Source organism: Meriones unguiculatus, chromosome 1 (genome assembly GCF_030254825.1).
Source record: "Meriones unguiculatus strain TT.TT164.6M chromosome 1, Bangor_MerUng_6.1, whole genome shotgun sequence".
Taxonomy (NCBI): Eukaryota; Metazoa; Chordata; class Mammalia; order Rodentia; family Muridae; genus Meriones; species Meriones unguiculatus.
The window spans coordinates 63,089,807-63,117,046 of NC_083349.1; the positions used below are offsets into that span (position 1 = coordinate 63,089,807).

At 40.1% G+C, this 27,240-nt stretch overlaps 1 protein-coding gene across 1 annotated transcript in view; it reads left to right on the forward strand.

Annotated features, from left to right (window-relative positions):
• The window catches only part of Sorcs3 (sortilin related VPS10 domain containing receptor 3), a 604,602-nt gene that overhangs the window by 560,150 nt on the left and 17,212 nt on the right, over positions 1 to 27,240 (forward strand). Inside the window, exons 17-20 of the mRNA XM_060390926.1 lie at positions 4,891 to 5,004; positions 7,909 to 8,080; positions 10,854 to 11,040; positions 15,998 to 16,131. Coding sequence (XP_060246909.1) covers positions 4,891 to 5,004; positions 7,909 to 8,080; positions 10,854 to 11,040; positions 15,998 to 16,131 — 607 coding nt within the window. The remainder of the gene's footprint in view (positions 1 to 4,890; positions 5,005 to 7,908; positions 8,081 to 10,853; positions 11,041 to 15,997; positions 16,132 to 27,240) is intronic.

Below are 27,240 nucleotides of genomic sequence, written 5' to 3' on the forward strand. Positions count from 1 at the left end.
AGGGATTTGTTCTAAAGCCCTGGGAGGGCCCCTGTAGAGGCTGCCCCCTGACCCCCAGGAGAGGAAGATACTAGCTAGTGATGAAACAGGAAGCAGTTGCCCTATTCTTATTCACTCCTTTTACTCATTCATCAGTAACCTTGGCTGAGTACCTATTATGTAGCAGGTGTTGTAATGGGTATTGTAATAGTGTTTTACATGAATAATCTTAATTTCTCATGTAGCTCTTAGAAGAGTTAAGCATTTTATAAATGGAAATGGTTAGAAAGCGCTTCATTCACTCAAGACAATAATATTCTAATTTCTGGGGTCTGAGACATTGAATGTCATAGGTTTCTTCCATGTTCAGAATGGAGTCATATCCACAGGGTGGGATTATCCAGTGGAGATGCAAAAGACCGAGGGAAAGGGATTTTGGGGTTGCCATATATATCATTTCACTCCATTTGGCCTTTTGTTTTTATGGAAATGGAACATAGTGAGCATTTTTTAGCAGCGGACAGGCTACAGGCAAAACAAGACACTAAGCAATGTGTAAATAGGAGCTGCTTCACCAGAAGATGACTTAACAGACAACAAAAGACCATAAGAAAGCATCGAGTTTTATGATCGAGAACTGAGTCCATTCCAGTAGCGGCTAGTCACAAGTGGTTGTTTGCATTAAAAGTAAATTAAAGTGCAGTTCCCTAGTTGCACTGATTACTGGAGTACGTCTACATGAAATCTTCCTACTGTAGAAAGTTCTGTTAGACAAAGCTGGTTTTATTACAGGTGGAGAGGTGGTTAGAGCAGGGGTCATAAAACAAATAGATCACTTGTAATTATGGATGGCTTTTTCCAGGGGATGGTAATGGAGCTATACCGATTAATTAAATAAAATCGGCATATCTTTAAAGAAGTGGGCAACAGAGTAACTTAAACAGAGCAGATATATAAGCAAGCTGTTAGCTGGGAGAAGGATAGGCCGATGGTTACAATGGGAGTGGATCAAAAGAAATATGTAATGGATGATTATCAGATTTTTTGAGTAATTTTTGACTAAGAATTGTATGGCTGCCATTGGGTTCATGCATTCCCCAGTCAGGAAGATAATTATTATTCTTGTGGTAGCTGCTTCTGTTTTGTGAGTGCTGCCACTGTGCTTGAGAACATCCACCTGATCCCAAGCCCACCCTGATGCACTCCTGAAATGGGATCAAAGTATCTGTCAGGCCGGTGTCCTGCAATCTCAGCTGCTAGGTGGGAAGGCAGAGAAGGAGTGGGCTCAGAGATAGAATGCTGGCCTATGCCTGGCCTGAAGCTTATGCAGACTCTGAGGCTTGTTGGGAAAAGACCTCAGCGTGCTGACTAGTGGAGAGTTTCAGAGTGGGGCTAGAGAGATCACTCAGCAGTTAGAAACAGACAGTGTTCCTGCAGAGGACCTGAATTTAGTTCCTAGCACCCATATTGCATGGCTCACAACCACAGCTGCAGGGTATACAGGGTCTCCACTGGCACTTGCATGTGCACATCACACACACACACACACACACACACACATGCACACACACACACACACACACACACACACACACATGCACACACACACACACACACACACACATGCACATATGCACACAGAGACTTAAAAAATAAAACAAATATTTTTCTTCTTTAAATTTCAGAATGTTCTTCTTGGGGGACAGGGGCCACCTTCTGATTAAGTAGTAGCCCTTGGGACTATACTAATGTTAAAAAGAAATCAGCAGTTTCAATCAGCACTGTATGCCAGGAGTAGCTTTGTGCAAGGTCTGGCAAGTCGTTCGTCCTTTTTCACATGTTTCTTTGTGGCTTGAGGGGCTTAAATCCATGCTGCAAAGCTATCCTTCCCATGGTAACGCACACACACTTTTTAATTTCTGAACTATGCTTGCCATTCTCCTGAATCTGAGGTTTTTCTTTAGTGTGTGAGTGTGTGTGGGGGGGGGGGGTGCTGAGGGATGGACCATACACATATTCTTGGAAATGGACAGATTTTCCCCTAAACAGGTAGACATTTTGCTGCTTTTGTAATCAAGCAATGTGCAGGGGTAAAGTATGTTTTGAAGTAAACGGCCGGTGTGTATGTGTTATCAGGCAGCACACTTCCCTGAGGCAAATCAGGCTTCCTGGTGTATTCTGTTCAAAGCTCACAATTCATCAGCTCCCACCTTTCCCCAGGAAGCTGGAGAAACAGGAGGCTGTTTGTTTGTTTAAGCCCTACAGACTCATGAGCTGGGAGGGAGGCTGGACAGTGTGAAAGAGTTTAATATGCATTTAGCAGAAATTAATGAAGAAGTCCACAGCTTGGAGGCAGCCAGTTTCGGTTAGTGTTGTTAAATATTAATGAGGTGCTTTCGCTCTTTGGGGCAGAGCAGCACGCTTGATGCACCTTTTTAATTACTGCGGCGCTAACAGGTAGCCGAGCTGAACAGAACTGCTGGAGATGCTTCCCTTCTGCAAAGAGCCTTGAAAACATCGCTACCCTCCCCATGGCTGCCTAAGAAAAGCATCCTTCCTTCACAGATTCCTAATATTTTTTAGGGTCAGCAGGACCGGTCAACAGGTTCATCTCATAAAGCCATAGGGGAATCTTCTAGTAGAGGTATAAGCATAGCACAGTCCAATGTTTCCATGCATAAATAATGCTTGAAGTTGGCTGTTCAGTGGTGTGCTGACAAATGTTTAACTCTTTGGGATCAAACACTGAATGCCGTACATATTCCCATAATGGCCGATTTCAGTATTATACTATCAAATGGAGAACTGAGAAGAATTAGGCAGTAGCCCCACTTTATATAGTATTCCTACCAGACAGATACATGGATATAAAAGACCTCCAGAGCATAAACAATATGACAATATTCATATGTAATTTAGCATATGTTTTAAGTAGTAACATATATGCAATGTTATAGTTACAGATACTAAAATAAAGTAAGAAATTATGTTTTGTGTATTTATTGACTATTAAATATAATTTATGTGAAGAAATGTCATGGATTTTAAGTTTTAGTAGTAGCTTTAAAAGCTGCTAATTACCTTGCAAAATTCCCCAAATTTTCAGAGTCAGATTTCTTCGACCATTACAAGCTACACTAAGTCCGGATGAACTATGGACTAGGGTCTCCCCACCTGTGGCTCCCCACCTGTGACTTATCAAAGGATTCACCCAGCAGAAATGTCTCTTTGACTTTTCTTTCTTCTACCTTCACTGAAGCATGGTTGTACCAAAGCCGATCTTGAGTTCCACCTTCCCATTGATCGGCAGCCCTGCTCACATCTGCTCCACTTCTCTCCTGAGCATTTGGAGAAACTTGCTGCACTTGACCCTTAGTGTCAGGGTAGCCTCACAATCTTCTTACAGAAATAGACACGATTCAATGGGTAAATGAGAGGGAATGTGTTTTAATTTAACTACTGCATTAATTCACTCAATAGCATTTATAACAGATGATTTGGTGGGTGAAAAACAATGACAAATGTATTTTTCCATTTCTGTTTCCAACATGTGATAGCCCCCCCAAACTGCATACAGTGAAATAGGTATAGGCTCATATAACATATGTATTAGAGAAGAATAAAGAAAATGTCATAAAACACAGAAAAAAGGTGTATTGATCCAGGCCCAGGGCATAATATACAAAAAAGTAAAGTGGGCTAGAAGTGTAGCCAAAAGTAGGCTGGTTACTATGTGGATAGTAATGTAGACGATCTTGTCCATCAGCCAATACTTCTCTGGGCTGTGTTGGGCTCGGGATGTGGGCCATATCCTCAAAAGACTGAAGAAACAATTGAGGACAGGTCTTGTCACATTTGTTTGATGGGCCATGACATGCAGGGAATGATAAATGAGGCACGGTCACGTTTATATACCTGTCTTCCTACGTTTCTGTGCTACATTCAATCAGATAATTTCCCAGTGACTTTCACGGGTCCTTAGTTCAAAGACTATGGAAGAAGAAAAATAAAATAAGTAAATGCATCCCGGACAGTGACTTGCCTTCTCCCAACCCCGTGCTTCCTCAACACCCAGTGGGTTGATACTCAGCTAATGAGGTTGTGCTGTCAGGTTTCAGGATTCTCTTGGTGTTGAATATGGAAGCACAGACCAAGAGAGGGCACTCTCCGTGAGCGCTGGGTGGTTCTAAGAGTGGAACCCCCCATCCCCTCCGCCCATTTTATTTCGCTTCTATTTTGACATTTACACATCCGAAAACCTTATAAAACTCCATGAAGGAGGGCATGCTATTTGGCCTCAGATGCTGTGGCTGTGATCCTGTAGAAGCTTGGAAAGAACATCTAGTTTTATTTTTAAGCATGTATAGGCCTCCTATCTAATCAGGAGAAGTCTGAATTCCTGTGGGCATACATGTGAATAAAACAAACACCCACTACCCAACCTTGAAGGCAGTAGAATTTAAAGTAAAAATGAATATAAATTCTGTGAAATCAATTTTCAGATAGTACATATTGAATCATTACATAGAAATGTATCTTGACCTTTAAAGACATCTTCCTGGTTGCCATTTACTTATTTAATTAATTCTGTGATTCAAAGTATGATTTTAAATGTATAGTGTCCTCCCCACTCTCACTTCCAAGTCATTGTACCTGTCACATATTTTAATTCATGTACTTTGTAGTATGAAATTTTTGATAATCCATTTTCTCTAATTACTATAGTTCTAAATGATCAGACCATTTCTAAAAACATACTTTAAAAAAAGGGTATTTGCCTCCCTAGGGCTAGTTAAAACAACAAGTTCTGACTTTGGACAGGAGGTGGGACATATGTGTATTTATGTGTGCCTTTGGGTGTTTTGACATTTCTTTACACGTATCATTCTACCATGTTTATTTTCTTGACAGTGACTATGGCTATGAGAGACATGGCGAGAGCCAGTGTGTTCCAGCTTTCTGGTACAACCCAGCTTCACCCTCAAAGGACTGCAGCCTTGGTCAAAGCTACCTTAACAGCACGGGGTAGGTCAAATGCCTGAGGAGTTCAACTTGTTGTTATACATTTCCAACGGTGAGGTGAAACAGAATGTATGGTCATTGAAAAAGATGAGCATAGATAGAGTAAGTTTGTGTCGAGAGGCTTCTGAGGGAAACTGAGAAAATGTTCAGTCAAGGACAGCTTGTTTAGAAACCATCACAAGAAATTATCAGGCAGGAAATACCTTTTACAAATGCTCTCTAGATAGTGATAGTTATTTGGTTAAAACTTCCCTCACGTGCCTTACTCTCTGGGCTTCACCTGAAATAAACTGATGTAAGGTAGTATGTAGATATCACAGTGCTCCCTAGTGGGAGATCATTGGACAGTCTCAAACAGTAATACCTAATACATCAAATAAAAACCTTCATCCTAGATACTCTGGAATAAAAAGATCAAGGATACTTTCAGTAATTGTCTAATTGTTATTCCCTCACTGTCCAGGTAGTTATCCTCTGAGACTTGGCAAAGGTTTTCCTAGAGATGTGTTGTTCTCCCCTTTTCCTTAGTGCTTCTGTGACCAGGAGAGGTCTGGACAGTGGCCAGGTGGGACCATGGCACACCTCTCCTATTTTGATGCATCGTATTGTGTTCTGTCAGTCAGCAGCTGACTTGGAGTGAAGCTGGTTTCTTCATTTGAAACAGTTTCCCATGCAGGGCAGAGAGGTGGCAGGAATTCCTGCCCACCCCAGAGAAGCAAGGCCCTGAGGGCTCTGAACTCCACTTGCATCTCTGCCAGGGTTTCTTCTACCATTATTAGCCAAGTTTTCTAGTTTCTTTTATTTTGACCCTGTGTGGTTGCAAAGAGGAGTAGGTACTTTCTATTTGCCATCTGCTGAGGAAACAAAGATCACCATGGGATGGGTGTGTTGAGTAGTCTGAAAAACTCTAGAAGCATGACTTTTTAAGATAAATATTTGATTCTGTGGGGACTAGATCCCAAGCCGGGCTCCCAAGTGCTTTGTCGCAGTGTTTTTGTAGGAATATGGTTTAAAGATTTAAGTCACCTGATACAAATTGACCAGTTTGAACTGAAGGAGATGGACTGTAAGAGAGGAGGAGCAGAGCATAACATTCACATGGAATCTCATGCAAAAGCCAGCTTCTAACCGCAGTACTCTTTGGAAACTTTTAGAAAATGAGTTCTCTTAGGACATCTCATAATCACACATTATATAGAGCTAGATACAATTTTAAGCAACACAGGTTTGCCAAGACAGCAAATAGCTACTAAATAAGTCAGGGAGATGAAAAAATTTATTCACCTTTTTTTTCTTCAAAGGATTCCCTATAGACATCTATACACACCTCCAGTTTTACTAAATTTGATCTGTATTATATATTACCAACAGATATTTTTATTAGCTGTCTAAAAAGGAAAGTGTTTGACATAGTTTGCTTTCTGATACAGTAATTCTAAGATGCTGACCATGAGTGAAAACTAAATATCTTGTGAGTACAAATAACCCTGAAATATTAATTTAGAGGAATTTAATTTAATTTAATCTGTGATCATCAAAAGGACTTCATTATGAGCCTTGCATATAATTGAAAATTTTTTAACATATTAAACACAATTAAAAAGTGAAAATCATTTTAGCATTATATTTTGTTTAATGTGGTGTGTCAGAACCATTGTTATTTCAGTATACTATACTAATGACATCCTTTGATAGCCATGTGTGGAGAGCAGCTGCCGTGTTGGATGACAAAGAAACAGACATGTCTCAGTTGACAATGATATATTTTAATTTTATTTTAGCCAAAAGCTACCTAGAGCATTTGGTTTGCATCACCCTGTGCTCTCTGGAAGAAGGAATAGATAGTTTGGGTGATCCAGCAGTGGGGCAGTGTTAAGGAGGAAAAGTCAGATATAATGGAGCACTGATATCATCTTGAGTTTTGTGGCGTTGGGACTTGCAGAAAAAGACACCATGGATCAATTGACTGTTCTTCATACAGAGGGTGAAGAAAGACAAGACTTGGCGGTGATGATGGTGGAGTGGAGAGAGCGGTAGTGGCATATTTGTTTTATGTAGTTTTCTTTGAACACCAATTTTTGTGGTGATGAATAGATCATGGACTTTTTGGAAGTAATAACTATGTGGCAGGTCAGGTTGCAGACAAGCTCTTGGGTCAGAGGTCAAGGCAATTGATGCTATTACCATAGAAGTTGGCAGTGTTTTGAAGGGAGGTTTCCCAGGAAACCCCCCTTTTTATGACAGTCTTACTTTCGCAGAGTTGAATAAGAGTTTAAAAACTATACTTCTAATATGACATTTGTGTTGAGCAGAAAACAATGTTTTGGCAAATGGAGAAAATGTTGTAAAATAGCCCAGTGACTCCAGAGTAAAAGTTATCATTCTTATTTTTATTAGACATGTCATTAATGACATCCTTGTGTCAGAGGAAAGGGGGAGAAGCTGTCCAGTTATAGGGAGTTAAAATTTTGGTATTCTGTCTCTTGGTACAGAAGGAGTTGAGGGTGGCCTTGGGGAAATATAACAGGCCTCTCCCTGACAGAGGCACGCTTGTTGCTTTCCTGATTCACTAGTCCAGTGCCTGCCTCTCCTCTGCTGTGCGTGAGTTAGACATTGATTTTTCTTGGCTGCTTTAGACACTGATCAGATCCCTGGTGCACGAGGTGGGATCAATAATAATGTTTAAGGAGCTAGCCTTCCCGAGATGGGGGCGTAGCAGCTCCTCAGCGTTGTTTGTCTTTGTGGATGGCTGTGGTTTTTGAGACTTGGCTTTTTTATTTGCTTCTTTTCTCTTGTCCTCCCTTCCTAACACACACACACACACACACACACACACACACACAAACACAAACAAACACACTACAAACAGCCTCATTGTAAAAACTGTCTTTTGTCAAATCTCTTCAGGTACCGGAGGATTGTGTCCAACAACTGCACAGATGGCTTAAGGGATAAATACTCTGCTAAGACTCAGTTGTGTCCTGGAAAAGCTCCTCGTGGCCTCCACGTGGTAACCACTGATGGGCGCCTGGTGGCAGAGCAGGGTCATAATGCGACCTTCATCATTCTAATGGAGGAGGTAGGTGACCGCTTGGGTATCTGCAGTCAGAACCACGTGCTGACAATTCCTTGATCTCAGAAAAAGAAGGAAACAAAAATCTAACATTCTCACCAGCTGTCCAGCTGTCACACCAGTGTCAAGAGTGAGAAAAAATAAAGAAGAGGAAGGGAATAATACATACTCAGAAAACCCTGCAGACTTCTGTAATAAAGAACCAGACCGCAATGCTTCTGAAATAAATTGCTTGCTGGCTCACCCATTCTTGCTCCTGTCTTACTTCTTTTTCTTTGTTTCCCTCTCCCTCCCTCCCTCCTTCCCACATTCTTTATGCCCAGCATTGGCATTAAACTCAGGACCTTGGCTCTGAGCTATGGCCCCAGCACTCTTTTTTTCTCCTTTGACAGTCTTACCTTGCCTCTTTTTGCATAGGCACTCACTCTATAGCTCAGGTCAGACTTGAACTCAGAACACAGCCAATGCTGCATTCAAACATGTGTTCCCCATGCTTCTACCTCCTGAGTACTGGAATTATAGCTTGTACCACTCTGACCTATCTGGATATATTATTAAGGGTTCTCCCTGGTTTCTGCTTTGGAAATGTTTTTGACCATAAGGATATAACCTGTAAACTGTGCGAGGGATGAGATAGGGAAGGAAATTTAAATTCTATCTGTTGACTTTCAGAGCCTCTCTCACTTTATTCTAACCCTAACCCTTACTAATTAGAAACGCCCATAAACCTTTTGAGTCTTGAATGTATGAATGTGAAGATGGGGAAGATGATTGAAATGTTTTTTAAAGTTAACTTTGTACAGAACACAGACAGAATTGGTTGCTTCTACATCCACTGCTGGTTTTATTAGCTCATTGCTTAGTGTCTTTTGCAATCCAGGCAGTAAAATCTGAGTATATGCTGTCACTCCAGTCCACTTATCTGCTTCCTGCTCCCTGTGTGAGATGTTCCTTTTGCCCAAATCAGGGACTTTCCTAGGGCTCTTTGCTGGACTGGTAGAGTTGGAAGGCTTGCCTGATTGACAATGCCCTCTAAATTTATATGCAAATTGCTCTGGGCTCTTGAGATCTTGGAAAGGGAGCAAAGCAAGCCAGGAGGTTTTTCTCACTAGTCTGAGCACTTCAGAGCCTTTAAAGTCTAAACCACACAGTGAAGGTGCAGGCTTCTTATCCTGGCCTGGCAGGCTCCTCAGCCTTCACTCACATTGATGCTTGAATTAAAGGACTCTAAGATTCAGAGGAGGTCATTATCACATTTCCACTAGAGAGTTTTCAGGACCAGAGCTATAAAAACTTTCTCAAATGGATGTGAAGAGCCACGATCTTATCCATTTCAATTGCCTCCAGTTCATTTCCACTTTAATTTACATTTATAAACTCAAGGGTAGTTGACATTGTATGAGGGTCAAGAGAGCACCCATCAGTAGTTCATTCACATCTACAATACCATGGCAGGAGAGGTGTAAAGAGCACAGTCTTGGGGCAGAGGTTTTGGTTTGTGTATTAGTCAGATGTTTTGTTTCTAGTAAAGATTTTTGGCTCAGAGGTTCAGAAATTTCAGCTCATGGTCTCTGTTTGCCCCATGTTCATAGGTGCTTCTCACATACAAGATTTTCTGGGGGACACTTCATATCCAAACCATTCTAGACCATGTCAGTTAATAATTCTGAAATACAGCTCTCTCGTTATTCCACCATCCATCTTAGTATAGAAACAGATACCTTCTAACCTTCATTCTGGATCTATATTTATGGTCTGCTTTATACATTTACCCAAAGTGTTGCTCTAGCGTGGGGTGTGTAATAAGGATGGAGTTGAACATTGCCCGTGAAAGGCTAGCAGCTTGAGGTGATGGTAGTCCCACCTGAGCACTGGCTATCCTATCAGAGTCAATGTCAGGGGTATGCTTGAACCTCCAAAGACAGTGACATCTGTGGGCTGAAATGCTGAGGAGAGGCTTTGAAGAAGAGGATGGCTCAAGCAGGTTTCTGGAAGTCCAGGGCAAGAACAGAAGAGTGATTTCAGATAGCATGCAGTATTCATTCGTAAAATGAAAATAATGATCTGCCTCCTACTGTTAATTTGAAGATGGTGTTTTAAATGTTAAGTGACTAACATATCTCATAAATTTAATAACAGATTAAAATATAAGAATAATGAAAAATATGGTGTGGTAATTAGAGGAATTAGTATTGAAAGTCGGCTGTCTAGATTCAAAACTTGGACTTTTCTACTGCTGGCCATATGGCTTTAATGTAGATATTTTCTTACCCCTTCTTTAAAAATGAGGACAGTCACACTTTTTATTACTCAAACATTAATTACTTTCCTCTGGCTATTCATACATGCATATAATCACACAGAGAAATTGACACAAAGCTCAAATCAAAACTTTCTACAATATAAAGTTAAGGGGAGCAACCACTTGGCTTGATCTGAAACTATGTCACAGTGCTATTACTTTATTGCTGTAAATTATCATGACACGGAAGAGATGAGGCATGTTTTTGATGGGTCAGGGGTGTAGTCTTGCCATCTCAGAAGGCTGGCTAGCCGCCTCCTTACCACTGTGGCTGGAGTCACACCAAGTCAAGCAGCCCAAGGTTGGGCACACACGTCCTCAGCCCTTCCCCATAAAATCTTCATGGATTTTAGCTTGTGCTAAGGACACAGCACCAGGCGGGTTTCAGGGCAACGTTGCTGCCTTGAGAATTAGTGCTAGATAAGAGTCAATCAGAATCTTGTGAAGAGGACCCGACCAATTTCTGTTCCCTTGCAGGGTGACCTCCAAAGGACAAACATCCAACTTGATTTTGGGGATGGGGTTGCTGTGTCCTATGCCAACTTCAGCCCCATTGAGGATGGCATCAGGCATGTGTATAAGAGTGCGGGGATCTTCCAGGTGACAGCCTATGCGGAGAACAACCTTGGTTCTGACACAGCTGTCCTCTTCCTGCATGTGGTTTGTAAGTAACAACAACAGCCCCTTTTCCCACTTTTCCCAGTCAGTAACTCCATCTGTCCAGACTTCACTCTCTAGAGTTCAGAGCAGGAACCAGGTTCATTTCATCTCCTAAAATCAGCCAAGTCAAAATGCTGAAATATACATTCAATTATAATTTAATTTCACAATGCTGAAATAGGTTGCATATTTTAAAGGTGTAGATTCCAAGGCTGTTCGCTTTCTAACTCCATTCTGATACGTCAGGGCATATGAGTGTGTGTATACAAACTCACATGTAGATAAAACATCTTCCCTTTGAGTTAAACGTTCATGAAAATAAAAAAAATAAAAAAAATAAAAAAATGGAAGCCCACCTAGTTAATGATCGGGGGTTCATTCTTTATACTATGATTGAAAATGCACAGAACGTACTAAATGATTGATTCTGTTGTAAGAGCCCAGTGAAGATTTAAAAAACATGTTTTGATTTCTACAAAGATTAAATATATTTTTAAAATATGCATAAACCAAGGTCTTATGTATGCAGAGGACCCAAGCTTCCTGCTCAGATGTAGCTGATAGGCAGCTCAGTCTCCATGTGGGTACCCTAGTAAGGGGAGTAGGGGTTGCCTCTGACATGAACTCCATTGCCTGTTCTTTGATCACTTCCCCCCCAGAGGAAGAGGGTCTAGGCAGTCCTGATGAGCCTTGATAAGCTCAGGTCACATGGCAGGGGAGGAGGACTTTCCCTTTCAGTGGACTAGGGGAAGAAGATGGGGAGAAGTCGGGGGGGGGGAGTGGGACAGGGAGGAGTTGAGGGAGGAGGCTACAATTGGGATAAAAATGAATAAATTATAAAAATTAAAATTAAAAAATAATCTTTATATATCCAAAGTTATTTTAAGTTAATTATATTATAAATACAATTTTATTCTGTGCTGTAGTTGGCTTCAGTGTCACTGGCTGTGGCTAGGTGGAAACAGCTACAAAGCTAAAAAGATTTGGGGCTGTTTTGTTTGTGCTGGATGCTTTTGTGTGTTACCTGTCCTGAGATTTGATGGTGTTAACTGAAACATAAATACCACTGTTTTGGGGTTGGGGACTAAGGGAGAGTTGATGCGGGCTGACACTGATTTGCCATACCTGGTTAGGGCAGTCAGCCACATACAACATTTAATCACGATATTCAGGACAATAAGCAATTGAATACTTAGGATTTTTTGTTTACTTCTGGATTTTCCATTTAGTAATTTCAGTGTATGGTTGGCTATGAGTAACTAAAATTTTACCAACTGAAAATGGATCAGCAGGGACTGCTGTGGACCCCATAATGCCTTTCTAGTAATATGTCACATAAAATGAAAATTACATGTTTTAAAAAAGTTGAGGTGAATAAGAGAAACTCCATTCCTATTAATAACTTAGTGATTGTTTAAATTCTCAGGTGTAAATAGCACATGCCTAAGGGGCTCCTGGGAAACAGTGAGCTATTTTGTTTTCTAGTAAAGAGAACAAAATGGTAGATAATAAAATTTATGGGAAGAAACCTGGACTATAGATAAATTATGTCCCCACCATGCCACTCTGTGATACATAACCTCTAGATTAATTCCAATTTTAAAATGGCTTAAGCCTAAGCACTGCCTGGTCTCACAGAGTTCTGGTACCAATAAAAAATGAACTACACAGAAAATGCCCAACCACTCACTAAGTCATTCAGGAACTAGTTATCGAGTTCTTAATGCGTGTAAGGGACTCTAGCAGGTACTTAGAGAGTCATCAATGTAAGGACGATACCGCCCTTGTGTTATTTTCATCCTATTGAAAAAAGGAGAGCTACTTAAAAAAAAGAATCAGAAACAGACCAGGTGATGAAGATCCATGAGTACCCACTGCAGCCCCTCTCTGCCAGTGGCACTGGGTTTGGGGCCTGTATGTGGTGTGCAGCTTATTCATGGGCCCAGGCTTTGGAGTGTTTGAACTTTGATCATGACCCTATTGGATGTCTTATATTGTCTAACCTCCTTAGCCCTTATAAAACTTTGATTCCTCGTCTTATCCCTTAGATTATAAGGAAGCCATGGGAATCAGAGTGGATGATGTGTATGCTAGGGCCAGCCGAGACCACTCCTAGGTATGGTGAGTCACTTGGAGGATGCGAGGAAGATAGCACATGAGTTCATCCTTGGCTATTGTTTGTTCTAGAGAGGATATTCAATGCAACGTAAAAGGTGTGAGTTAGAGAGATGGGTAAGTCAGCGAAGTGCCTGCCAGTCAGATATTAGGAGCTGAGTTTGGATTCTCAGAATCCTTAGAATGTCTGTGGCTGTGGGACACGTCTGTAATCTTAGCACTGAATGGTGGGGTCACATGCAAACTGGTGGATCGAAGGAACAGTTTGGCAAGGCTGCTTAGCCAAATCAAGGAGCGAAAAGTTCAGGGGGTGATCCTGTGCAAAAGGAAGCGACCCTGTCTCAAAGGTAAAGAAAAATCAAAGAAGATGTCAAAACTCTAGGCTTCATGAACATGTGTACACATAACTGCATGTCACATGCATAGGCATACAAACACACGTAAAACAAACACACAGAGGAGAGAGGAGAGAAAAAGACAGAGACAGAGTGAGAGGGACGCACAGAAAAAGAACAGGAACAGGTTTATACCAGGGGTTATGTGCACAAAAAAGGAAATGTTCCTTGAAACTTTTATTGTGCTCATAATTCTGTCCAAATCAATCATGGCTGCATTTACCAGACAGTTAGTATAGTGGAAACTGCTCTCAGCCTCACCTTGGGCCATTAACTAACAAAAGTAGTTGTTAGCCACCCATAATAACCAATTTCACACAGATTATTTGCCTTCTATCAAAAGGGGCACCGTGTGATGCGAAGGTTTTCAGAATTTGCTATGTTCCTTCCCGACCCATTCTACTGTCTTCTCACTGTTCTCTTTTAATCTGTCCTAATATTAAACTTGGAACTGGCTCAGGATCTGTGCACTAAAACCTGATCCAAGGTATTGTTTGTTATAATTGGTTTCATGATTGACCTGAAACTGGAATAAACATGACCATGTTACCAATTCACATAAACTCCACTCATTTTACATCTGGCATAACCTTAGAAAGAGGGAAGTCATTTTTTTTTGCCTTGGGTGTCAGGGAATCCTCCAAGACCTTCAGGGGACAGGAAGTGGGAAGGCATTTCCAGTATGACAGTCATGTACAGTCTGGCTAAGCTGTGAAATGTTTAAGAATCTCATGAGGCAGCTGGGGATGGGGTTTCACTCTATTTGGGGAATGAAGCGAGAGTGGGAGCAATGGCTTCCTGCATCAAGGAGCCATCTTCCCAGCAGGAAAGGAGAGGAAGACCTGGATCCAGGCATGAGACTCTGCAGTGTAGACAGACCATCACACTCTCTTCTCCCTCATGGGCCAGCCCCCTTCGTTGACCAGAGGAACACAAATCATTGAAGGATGTTCATTACCTTAACACTTAATATAAGTAGATGAAGCATTGAAAGAGTTGTTGACTTTCCCTCGCACCTTGTGTTTATGTGGTTGGCATCAGACAGACCATGTAAAGATAATACAGATTTGCACATTTAAAATAATTAAAGTGTCAGCCAAGTGTGCATATGAAGTGCCAAGGTTAAAATTATGTGCCGGTAAATAATCTTGAGGTGGCGTACACCTGGGCAGACAGCTGTAGGCAGAAAGGATTTTCAAACTGTATTATGACTAGATGATTGTAATTTTTTTCATTATATTTTTTAACTGGAAGAAATCATATGTTAATCATGTACAGCATGACGGTTTAAAAATGCATGCATAAATTGTGTGATTGTTCCATCAGGCTGATTATCATAAATATTACGTATCAAACTTATATTTTACACAGTGAGAACTCTAAAATTTGTTTTAAAAGATTTTCCCAATATACATGTAGTTAACTGTGATTTACATCATAGCCCATTAGAGCTCTTGAATGTATTCTTCTTATCTTACTGAAATTTTATAGCCTTTGACCTACTTTTTTTTCCACCCACCTCTGATATCACCTGGCAGGCAATATTCTGTTGCTTGCTTTTGTGAGCTCAAGATTTTAGGTCCCATGTGTGTGGGATCCTGTGATATCGATCACCCTGTGCTTAGCTTAACTCCCCTCAGATGGTGTCATCTGGGCACATACATGTTATCACCAACAACAGAAAGAACATGTCTGGCCAGTCTTAAAACCTAACAGAATCTCCCAGATGTAAAGTTAATACACAAAATGCTGGTGGATTCTCTGCCAGCATTTCTGTCTCCTCTTTTTATTTTGCATGAAGCAAACAGTCTCATGTCCACCTTGGCTGTGTTCATGATTGTTCCTTTACTAGATGATGTAGTGGAGAGTGCAATGCTGTTTACACATTTCTCCAGACAAGAGGAGAAGCCTTATTATTATCATTTGGGAACCTGATGCTTGCTTTTCCTCCAGTTTAGGTAGTGGTGTTCTTTCTTTCTGTAAAGTGGCCTTGCAAGCCTCTGAGTGACACTCACCATGTCCTCCAGATGATGAGGCACAATGACCAATTGTTAAAGTGGATGGAAACCAATTAGCAACCAAGGATAATGGAAGAGCCTTCCATGTAATTCACTGACCTCAGCTCACAAAATGGGCTAATTTTCAGAAATAAAACAGACTGCTGTTTATCATCCTATTTAATAGCTAAGTGTCTAGTAAACTAGCCTAGTCCTTGGACTGGAGGTCCATAAGTATTCATGGTAGGTGGGCTACCAGATGTGAATGAAGTTCACCTGCCACTCAAGAAGTCAGAAACTTGATTGGAATTTCCTGTTACACTTCTGCCTTATTTTGTTTGTTTGTTTTGTTTTTTGCAGGCATGATGATAGCCGTAGAGATTAAACGCTAAGGCGGTGGAAAAGCGAAGGCTTGTTCTAGGAGCATAACCACGTTTCCCTCCTGTTTCTTTAGGTCCAGTGGAGCACGTTCACCTTCGAGTTCCGTTTGTCGCCATAAGAAACAAGGATGTCAACATCAGCGCAGTGGTGTGGCCCAGCCAGCAGGGGACCCTTACCTACTTCTGGTGGTTTGGCAATAGCACAAAGGTTTGGGCCTTTCTCCTCAGTATCAAATTTTGTCTAGATTCCTATGCTCCAGCTTCTAAATTATTTAGCAGGAATTGGATGTGCAACAATGGCTAGTATGTAATGAAGCTAAGAACACACAGAACTGAACAGAACCTGATTGCCATAGTCAGTTCTCTGCCTCAGTAGAAAAACTTGTAGAAAGAAAGAACATTTTGGGAAACAGAACAAATGTGCAGGCTTTCTTCTTCTTCTTCTTCTCCTCCTTCTTCTTCTCTTTAAAATCTCTGAAGTGTCATCAACTCTGTTCTGCTTTGATTCCTGACCTTCTTACAAGTGTGCTTTATAATAGCAAGGGCGTTCCTTGGCTTCGCTGAGACTGAGAGTCACGTTTGTCAAACATGAGCTGTGTACCTAGACGTACAGAAAGACAATAAGTTGCATGACATGTAAAGAATCCCCATCAACGCCTTTCAGGTGTTCTGCAAACACAAGTTATCTTAGGGAAAGTGATGAGGCCATTGTGTCATAGAGTAAGAAACCAGAAAGGTCAGTTACTGGAACTCCCAAAGTAGACACTACTCCCAGAACCTGCCATGGGTGCCTGTGTCAAGAGTTGAGACTGAAAATTTAGGCAAAAAGGATCATCAGTTGCATTAACGTTCTCCTTTTTATTGTTCTTCAAAAATCATCATCAAAATAGATAAATACCACATTACTTAATGAATTACTTAATGAGATTGGCTGCATACCACAATGCAGGTGTAGAGGTCAGAGGACAACTTGCAAGAGTAGATTCCCTCTTTCCACATACCATGTGGATTTCAGCAATTGAACTCAGTTGTCAGGCAGCAAGCACCTCCTCTGCTGAGCCATATTGTAGTCCCTAATCTCAACTTTTAAAGCATTCCAGGTTCATAGAAACATTGAGAGGAATGTGCATAGATTTCTCATATGTTTCCTGCTCCCACCAGTGTTCACCATCCTCCTTTTAAACATGATGAAAATGTTAAAGTTTCTGAACTTCATAAGCAGGTCATGAGCACCCAGGATATAGAGTTTACATTAGGTGTCGTTTTAGGGTTCCAACAAACAATGTATAAAACAAAATAGTTACATTTCTCCACAACCATCTGTGATTTACACATTTCCCTCTCCCTCCTCCTCAATGCCTTCATCAGTATCTCTAATTTTCATTAGATAATATCATAATTTCAGACTTATTAGCATGTTTATTTTTGACAGGTTGCATTGTTTTTCAGTTAGTAATATGTATTCAAATGTTTTCTATGTTCTTTCATGTCTTGATAGCTCATTTCTTTTTGTAAGAATTTTTTTTAAAAAATTATGTTTATATTAGCGTTTGCCTGGATGTGTGTGTGTGCTATGTGAATGCCTAGTGATTATGGAAACCAGAAGAGGGCATCAGATTTCTTTGGAACTGGAGTTACAGATGCTTATAATCTGATGTGTGGGTGTTAGGAGATGAAATTGGATCCTTTGAAAGGTAGGAAGTGCCCTTAACCACTTAGCCATCTCTCTAGCTACTGCATCTTGCATTCCCGCCAGCACTTGAGGATGTTATGTTCTCGACTGTTGGCCATTCTACCAGGAAATCGGTGGCATCTTGTTTGAATGTACATTCCCCAGATAGCATATTATGTGGAAAATATGCTATATTCTTACTGGCCAGTTTTATATTGTGTTTTTTTTATTTTTATTTTTTATATTAATTACAGTTTATTTACTTTGTATCCCAGCTGTAGCCCCCTCCCTCATTCCTTACCAATCCCATCCTCCTTCCCTCATCTCCCCCCCTGTCCCTCTCTAAGTCCGCTGATAGGGGAGGTCCTCCTCCCTTTCTATCTGACTCTATTTTATCAGGTCTCATCAGGACTGGTTGCATTGTCTTCCTCTGTGGCCTAGCAAGGCTGTTCCTCCCTCAGGGGTCGGGGTAGGGTCAAAGAGCCAGCCACTGAGTTCATGTCAGAGACAGTCCCTGTTCCCCTTACTAGGGAAACCCAATTGGATGCTGAGCTGCCATGGGCTATGTCTCAGCAGGGGTTCTAGGTTATATCCATGCATGGTCCTTGGTTGAGAATCAGTCTCAGAAAAGACCCCTGTGGCCAGATATATTTGGTCCTTGTGGCACTCTTGAACACTATGCAGTTCCATGAGTCATGTGAGTACTTAATAATAATGAGAAAATCCTAATTCCTCCCCTTTACCTCATATCACCATCATCATACAGTGAATTTAAACATATTTAATCAAGTACATTGCTGTTATTATTTTGAAGATACCATTCCTTGTTATGTTTGACAATTAAAAGGAAAAACAAAATATCTTAATTTTCTGAATGCTCTGTTTTTATGAGTCTAACCAACATTATTTTCCATCTTTTAAAATAACAACTCATGGAGAGATCATTTAATGATAACAAGTTCTCCTGGCTTTGGTTTGAGAAAGTTCTTTTTCGCCTTAATTTTTTACAGGGTAATTATCCAGAGCACAAGTTAAGAAGTATTCTTTTATCTTAGGAAAATTTGATAGATTTTTTTTCTCTGAAGACATTAACTGTGTCACAACATCTTCTCTGCACCTGCATAGTCTTTGAGATGTTTAGGATTTATTTCTTACCACTTTTGTTGCTTGTATCAGGTGTATTTTTCTTCATGTATCTTTGTGTGTCTTTTCTTTCTCTCTCTTTCTATTTTTTTAAGAGTTGAAATATTGTTTGGATTTCTATACTTTGAGATTTTTCTGATGGTTTAGAATATCCTTTTTCCCATTTACTTATTTAAACATTTTACAGTCTGTTAGGTTTGCTTATCTTGGCCTGAGTGCGGGGTTTTCACCACTTATACTACTTAGGGAAACTTTGAGTCACTATGGGTTTCTTGATAATGATTTGGTGGGATTCTCAGCCTTGATTTCTTCCCAGAATTCCTCCTAAGCTTTACTTTTTCTGGTATCATATTACATACACACACAAACACACACATACACACACACGTGTATATATATATTACATACCCATACCTTTTGTAACTGATACACATCCTTGAATTTGTTGTATATTGTTTTGTTTACTTTTTATTCTTTTCCATACTTTTCTCTCTTTATTTCTTATGTTGGACGTTTCTATTGGCTTAGTCTCAGCTTTAGATATTCTTTTCTCTCTGGCGCTCTCTTACTAATAAATCTATCAAAAGGGAGTTATAACTTGGATTTACTATCATTATCATTAGCTTATTTCTTAAGATTTCAGTCTCTCCATTTGTATTGCACTTCCATTTCAGCAGATATTTTGTTATACCCGGAGGTGAGGCCCTGCTTAATAATTACTGTGTGTAGTAAGATCATGTTGAGGTGTAGGAGGAGAGTTGCCTTATGATCATACCTCAGTATTTTAGGGATCCTATGATCTTGGACTGTGTTTCACAGGACACACACACACAGTGGTAAGGTTGGGCTGGAGTTGAGATAGTATCTCTTTTTTCTATTGCTATAAGACTAAGATAAAACCCTTGCAAGTTAGGCTCTGATTTAATAGTTTCTTCTAGGAAAAGAAAAGTCACAGTGCACAGATGTACTTAGAAATGATCCCTTACCCCCTCTCACTGAAAGAAGCACAAAGACACATTTCTCCACTATTTATGGGAGACCTGGTCAGCTCCTGGCTATAAAATTTACAAAGCCATGAGGGCTCCTATGACTCACTGGATCCTCCCTGCTCTTTTAACTCTCTGACTCCTGTTTTTCTTGAGCATCCATTATACTGTTGGTGTTGCTTGTCTTGTCAAAGACATTAATTTAAAAATCATATAAGAAATGTACCAACTTTGGAAGAGTTGAATACCAAAAGAGGGAAAATAAATAATTATTCACCTATAAATTACGAATGATGATGTGAAGTCCAGCTCTGTCCTCACACCTGAATGGCAAGGCTGGGAAGTGATCCTTACTAGGATGACAGCATGATGCAATACACGTCACATGGTCATGGGATTTACAATCATGAGTTAGATTGCTAGAATGGCTATGTCTTAGATAATCCTGAATATTTGAGATTGATCAAGTTGTTTGTCCTAAAATGTTATTCATTCACTCTTTCATCTTGCCTATTGTATAAAATAACACATATTTAAATATCACCAACTAATATAGTCAGCAACTGTATGCATTGTAGTACATCACTGAACCTGGTCTATTGGATGGGATGGTGAAAGATAGAAAATGATTCACGGATCCAGGGGACTTTCAGTTTGTACTGTTTCCACCTAGTTGCTTTAATTTAACTTCTTAGTATAGGTGACTAAAGCTTTTGCCTTTCTGTGTTTTTTGTTTGTTTGTTTGTTTGTTTAACTAGGACAATAGATAGTTAGGTCTACACTTGGTACAGTAGAAAAGCACTCACAGCATATAACCAGAATCCCAATTTGAAACACTTGATTAGTTGCAGAAACAGACCTCCGCATCAGGACCACTAAATCAGTGTAGCACATATCATCACTCAGCACAAGAATGCTGCATTACTGGGAATGCTTATCCCCTTAGTGTTACTGAGCATCATTTGTCTTTAAAAATTATGAGATAAATACAGAAAAGAAGGATGAGAAAATCATTGGGGAGAAAGTTTATTTTTTCCCTGAGAATGTGAGAGTTTGGCTTCTATTTGGAGAATTATTTTCTGTTAATGTACATTTGCTTTATCATCTTTACTGAGAAACCACTGTATGTAAGGAGGCCTATTCTTGGATGAATCTCAACACAGAGATTTACTTGGCAGGCAACAGGAAACTAAAGATGCAAATGCAAATTGTCTGTCTGGTTACTTTTGTCTTCTGAGTGCTGATTCTAAAATATGAAGCACCTCATAATGGTTATATGTGTTTGATTTAAAGTAAGAAATGAATGGGAAAAGAGATTGAAAATTCTAGTTTTTATTTCCCTGATAGTTATGTGTTAGCTTGAGTTATTGAGTCTTTCCATGAAGCCAGGAAACTAATATTTAACAGTGAACATCTTGGAGTTGGGCACTGAAACCTCTCTCATACACAAAGATAATATGACATACTATCAGCTTTTTAAGTGCATATTGGCAATTTAGTTTTAATTTTTAAATTGATTACTAGAAGTATTTCTTTGGGTAAGAAATTCCCATCCACAAGCTTAAAAATGGAGTGCAATATCAAGCACCCAGGTCATAAAAGTCTTACTAGTTAATGTTTATGATTCCCAATGGTTCAGGTTTTAGGAACACCAGTCATTGTTATACATGGATGTCATTTACATCTAGGAATGAAATCTGACATAGTTCTACAGGTCATAGAACTGTCTACAAAAACAGTTACTTCTTGCTCTTAGAAGAGACACATTTTCAGTGCTTTATGTTATCACCATGCTAGAAACACATGAATGGAGAATGGAGCCACATGATACTATGGTTTATCAAAGGGTCACCACATTTGACCGACAAAGGAATGAGTGTCTTTGTGTGTATTGGTGAATGTGGTCACCTTCAGAGCTGTTTGGCTTGCTTTGGCAAGCTGTTTGGCAAACTGCTCTTTTAAAATGAACTGATTTTAACTTTAATTATTTATCCCTAGCATTTGCTTTATTTTCTCAATTAAGTATTTTAACACCAGAACAGCTTTATCTATCTATCTATCTATCTATCTATCTATCTATCTATTGATTTATTTAATCACCAGAAATCCCAGTTTACAGGAATTTTTTTTACTTCGGCTGCTAAACTTGGAAGGTAGTTTGTGTGTGTGTGTGTGTGTGTGTGTGTGTGTGTGTGTGTATCTACCACATGAAGTAGAAAAGTTGTCTCAGTTAATAGAATTAAATGAAAATATTGGCACAATGAGCTGACTCTCTACCTCTATAGCAAGTCTTTATCTCGATGCTATTAATAATCAGCGGTAAAAGGCATGTGCACCGTTATTCCTAGCCTTCATAGAAATTGTATTCCATCTGAAAATTCAAGATGAACATGCATAGACCAATTGGTGTATAAGTATGATGTGCACATAAATAGAAAATAATAAGCATTCTGAGACCCAGCTGCTGGCTTACATACTTACAAAGCTATTAGAGGGGACATGCAATCTAATCAGGGCCCCCTAGGTCTTTTTCAGAAGGTGTGTTTTCTACCAAATGTGAAGAATACAAAGCAGGGTAAATTCCATTGTCACTTCAAGAAATGTATTCTATTTGATAATATGAATTTAACATTCAGGAAAATGGTAAGAAGTGAAGGTAGTGGGAGCATATGTATACTAGCCAGGCTGGGCACAAGATAGTGAGGGATGCCAGCCCATGAGCCACAGAGAGAGTTACTGTTGGAAAAGCTCCTGAGCTGACCTTGAAGGAGCAGCATAGTTGAGGCAGAGAAAAGAAGAAAATCAAGGTGTAAAGGTGAGTCCTTGCAAGTGGCTGTGTGGTGTGTGTATTGACTCAGTCAACATAGAGAATGAGTCTGGGCGGATGTTGGAAGAAAAGCACTTAAAACGGGAAGTATCAGATATGTTTCCCAGCCTGTCAAATATGTTAGTTTTTATTTCCTCATAAAAATTTATGTTTAAGGTAAGATGATCTGAGGTAAAACTAGACAGAACTATCATGAACATGTGATACTTCAACAGAAATATTTCCACTGTCGCTCTTTTGTATGTCTGTCTGTCTCTAGGTATAAATGTATTTGTGTGTGTGTGTGTGTATGTGTGTGTGTGTGTCTGTGTCCATATGTGTTACATCATTTTTTTAATATATATTTTTTCTTTTTTACAATTTATTTATTCACTTTGTATCCCAGCTGTAACCCCCACCCTCATCCTCTCCCAATCCTACTCTCTCTACCTCCCTCATCTCCTTTCATGCCCTTTCCCCAATCAAATGATAGAGGTGGTCCTCCTCCCTTCCATCTGACCCTAGCTTATCAGGTATCATCAGGACTGTCTTTCATAGCCTTCCTCTGTGGCCTGGTGAGGCTGCCCCACCCTCAGGGGGAGGTGATCAAGGAGTAGGCCACGGAGTTCATGTCACAGACAGTCCCTGTTTCCCTTGCTAGAGAGCCCATTTGGAGACTGAGCTGCTAGGGTCCACATCTGTGCAGGGGTTCCAGGTTATTTCCATGAATGGTTCTTGGTTGGAGTATCAGTCTCAGAAAAGACCCCTGGGCCCAGATTTTTTGATTCTGTTGTTCTCCTTGTAGATCTCCAGACCCTTCCAGGTCTTTCTGTCTCCCCCTTCTTTCATAAGATTCCTTATCCTCTGCTCAAAGTTTAGCTATGAGTCTCAGCATCTGCTTTAATACCCTGCTGGGTAGTCTTTCAGAGGCCCTCTGTGGTAGACACCTGTCTTGTTCCTTGTTTTCACCTTCTTCCTGTGTCTATCCTGTTTGCCTTTCTGAATGAGGATTGAGCATCTTAACCAGGGGCCTCTTTCTTGCTTAGCTTCTTTAGGTGTACAGGTTTTAATATGTTTAACCTATGTTATATGTCTAATATCCAAAACAACCATCCTGAGTAAGGTATCCCAGAAGCAGAAAGACACAGATGGTATATACTCACTTATAAGTGTTACATCATTTTTAACTGTGAATTTTCACATCAATCCATGATTATAGCACAGCTATAAATACTATTTTGCTTTATTTCTTTCTTGCCATTGTGTGTATTTAAGGAATTTTTACATAGTTCTCCCAGCATGGTATACCCACAATTATATATTCTGCCTTTTCATTTCATATGATAAGCACTTTTCACATGTTGCTATATAATCTACTGAAGATTTTAAGTGAGGCAAGTGTAATGATTGCATTGTTTGTTCAATTTGGCAGTGGTAGGCTTGATCAAGGTGCACATTTTAAGCTGTGGGGATTTTAAGATGTGCAACATTCTCATGACTTGCTGTGTAGACGGCTGGTGCAGCCTGTATCCAGAGATTTCCCTGCAGCTTACTTGCTAGGCCATTAGTCAAGTGGAAATCTTACAACTAAATAGTTTCTCCTCGGAGCTTTTATTATTTCTTGCCAGGCTTGGTTGGATAATTTGTGACCCTTCACATGTGAAGGACTCTTCACTGTGAGGAGTATAACCCAAAGCCTAGGCCATGCATGAAGTATTATTCTAAGGGGCCCCACTGCAAGCTGGCCCTGCAGCTTGGACAAAACAGAGCCCAGAAGTCAATCGGCTGCCTGCTGGGTTTGTGGGTCTCTGAATGGCCAATTTGCTGGGATTAACAGAGGTCTGGCTTAATAAATGTGTCTGCATGCCTAATAGATTTGAGTAAATGAACCTTAAAATACTTGATTTAATTTAGCATTGGGCATTCTATATCAGTGGCCAATGAAGAACTCAAGGATCCTGTTGACTGTTCCAGCTTTGGGCGAAGGTGAAATCTGCCATGGTGTCATAACTGCTGATGAAAAACAAAAGCAATTTGGAAAACAGAATTAGCTTCTGTTATTTATTTAGCATAGATGCTTGTCTGTGGCCTGCAACCCAGAGACCAAGCATGCACATCCATCAGAGTTTGTTTGCTGTGGCTCTGTGCCCTGACTGCATGATGGCTCACATCCACCCACCTCTGATGGTGTGTTCCCTTTGTCCTTCAGTCCTGCTCCATTTCTTGGCTCTGGAGCCTGAGGAAGCAGCCAGATGAAGATGAGATAAGACTTGTTAGAACAGGAGGAAATAAGCTCCTCTCAGAGGAGATGATGCTATTGATTAAAAAAAATGCTATAACCAGCTAACTCTGGGGATAAGAAGAATCTTCTGGGGATAGGCAAAGGCCACAAGTCCCACTTAGGGCTGGAGAAGATGACAAGGCAATAGTGAAGGTTTCCTGAAAAGAAGAGAAGGGAAGGTGGAAGAAAGGCCTTGCTGGTAAGCAATGGGAAAACTGCTGAGGGGCAGCAATCTGGACAGAAAGACAGTTTAAGGTAGACAGCTCCTGAAGGCATAATCCCCAGTTTGGAAAAAGAAGAGCATTTTTATAGTCTCTCTGAGAAATTTTCACCTATTACTTTATGATAAAAAGTCAGATATTCAGTAAAATGGTCAGAATTTTGCAGGGAACGTCCGTATATCTACCATGTATAATGTGCTAATAGTGGTTCTTATGGAAATAGCCCAAGTCTAGCCATCCATTACTCTTGATTTTTAAACATTCATTTTAGAGTATATTCATGCTTATGTGCTCTGTCCTAAATCATTAAGCTTGCAAATCATTGCCTATAGTTGACAATTTCTTGATCTTTTTTCTAGTTGGGTAATATAAAATGTGTTAACAGTGGAATGCACGAATCTGTAGTGTGTGTTCACAGTCTGACGAGGTGTTCACTTGGGTGGCCTACCTGTGATGATACTGTAGTGTCAGGCAGTCTCCGTCCCAGACCCTCACGTCACAGGTGACATTCGCCCACTGCAGAACATCACAAAAGTGTAATCACACAGGACAGGTTGGCCTCTTTCACTTCTCATGGCTTGGGAGTCTCACATCTGTATTTTTATATGTGTCTATGTATATACATGCATTAATATTCTTCTTATCTGTTGTGTGAAAATTCTGTGTTTAATTTCTCTTCTTACTGGTGGGTAGCTGCTATGAATTTCTTTAAATGAACATGTGTGCTTTCTCTTATCTAAATTCCAGGGACTACAGTTGCATATCATAAAATGTGAAATGGTACAATCACTTTGGAGAAAGTTCTCAGAATTTCTAAAAAGTTCATAATGGTTGCAATGCTTTTATATTTCTACCGAAATCGCATGAGAGTTCCAGTTTGCTTTGCATTTTCAACATTATTTGACATTGTTATTTAAAAATAACTTTTAACCATTATGCTGTTAAATTTGATGTCTCATTTCCAACGATCTTGGATGGTCTGTGACTCATAAGACTTAATACACTGAGCAGAGTAGTAGTAAGTAGAATTACCTACAGCCATTTGTCAATCTCTTAGGTCAATCTCTGAGTGACTTCCCAGAGATTACCTAACAGCAACTCTTCATGTTTTAGCCATAAATTCTACCTTATTTTTAATTGCCGCATAATAACCAACAAAAATATACATAATTGTTTCTTTGCCAAATAATAAACACACACAATTGTTTCATAGACCACAGAAGAGAAGGCTTCTCCAGGAAGCTGAGAAACACTGTGAAGTTGGCTACTCCAAGCTTTCAGGGTACAGTTTTCTCCCCTTCTTTAAACAGATAAAGAGGAGACCCAGAAAAGAGACAGACTTTGCCCGAGGTCTTTCATTCAAATGGTGATGGAGCCAGAGTTTTAAGTCACCGTTCTTGTCCTTCAAGAGGTGGCAACAATGTGGTACGTGTGTTCTCTCACCTCATTAGCGTGGACCGTCCATCTATTCAAGACATGATGACCCTCTTCAAAATATTGCAGTTGACTTCAAAATACTTCTCAAAACAGGATCCTAGGGGCTGGAGAGATGGCTCAGCAGTTAGCATTATTGGTTGCTTTTTCAGAGGACGTGAGCTTAAATCCCCGCACCCACATGGTAGCACTCAACCCTCTGTAACTCCAGTTCTGGGTGATGCGATGCTCTCTTTTGGTCTTTGTGCGTACTATACACATGTGCACAGACGTACATGCAGGCAAACATATATACGCATTAAATGAAAATAAGTAAGATATTAAAGACTCTATTTGGAGTATCATGGTATGTATGAAAGAGCTACTTCTACCTTATTCTTTGTTCAACTCCGAAGGCACATCTGTGAGCCACTGTGAAGCTGTATATATGATAATAATGCCTGTACCTTAGGAGCTGTCCTTAGTTGAGGGAAAGAGATATTGTTATATATTACTTTCCTTTTTATTCAATAAACATTGAAGAAAAGCTATCAGAAGCTTAGGGAAATATCTCTAATTCTGCCCAATACCACCAGCCTGAGTGTTGTAGAATTCAAAACAGAAGTAATCAAACCAGTTCTTCAGAAGCCCTACCAAATCTGGTGAGCAGAAAAGGATTTCAGTTTTATAGAAGGAACACTGCACTGTCTAAAAACTACATCTTCAAGTCTTTGCATTCCCCTTGAGGTCTTTACATCCCTCTGTGTGCACATATCCAGCCATTCATGGTACACT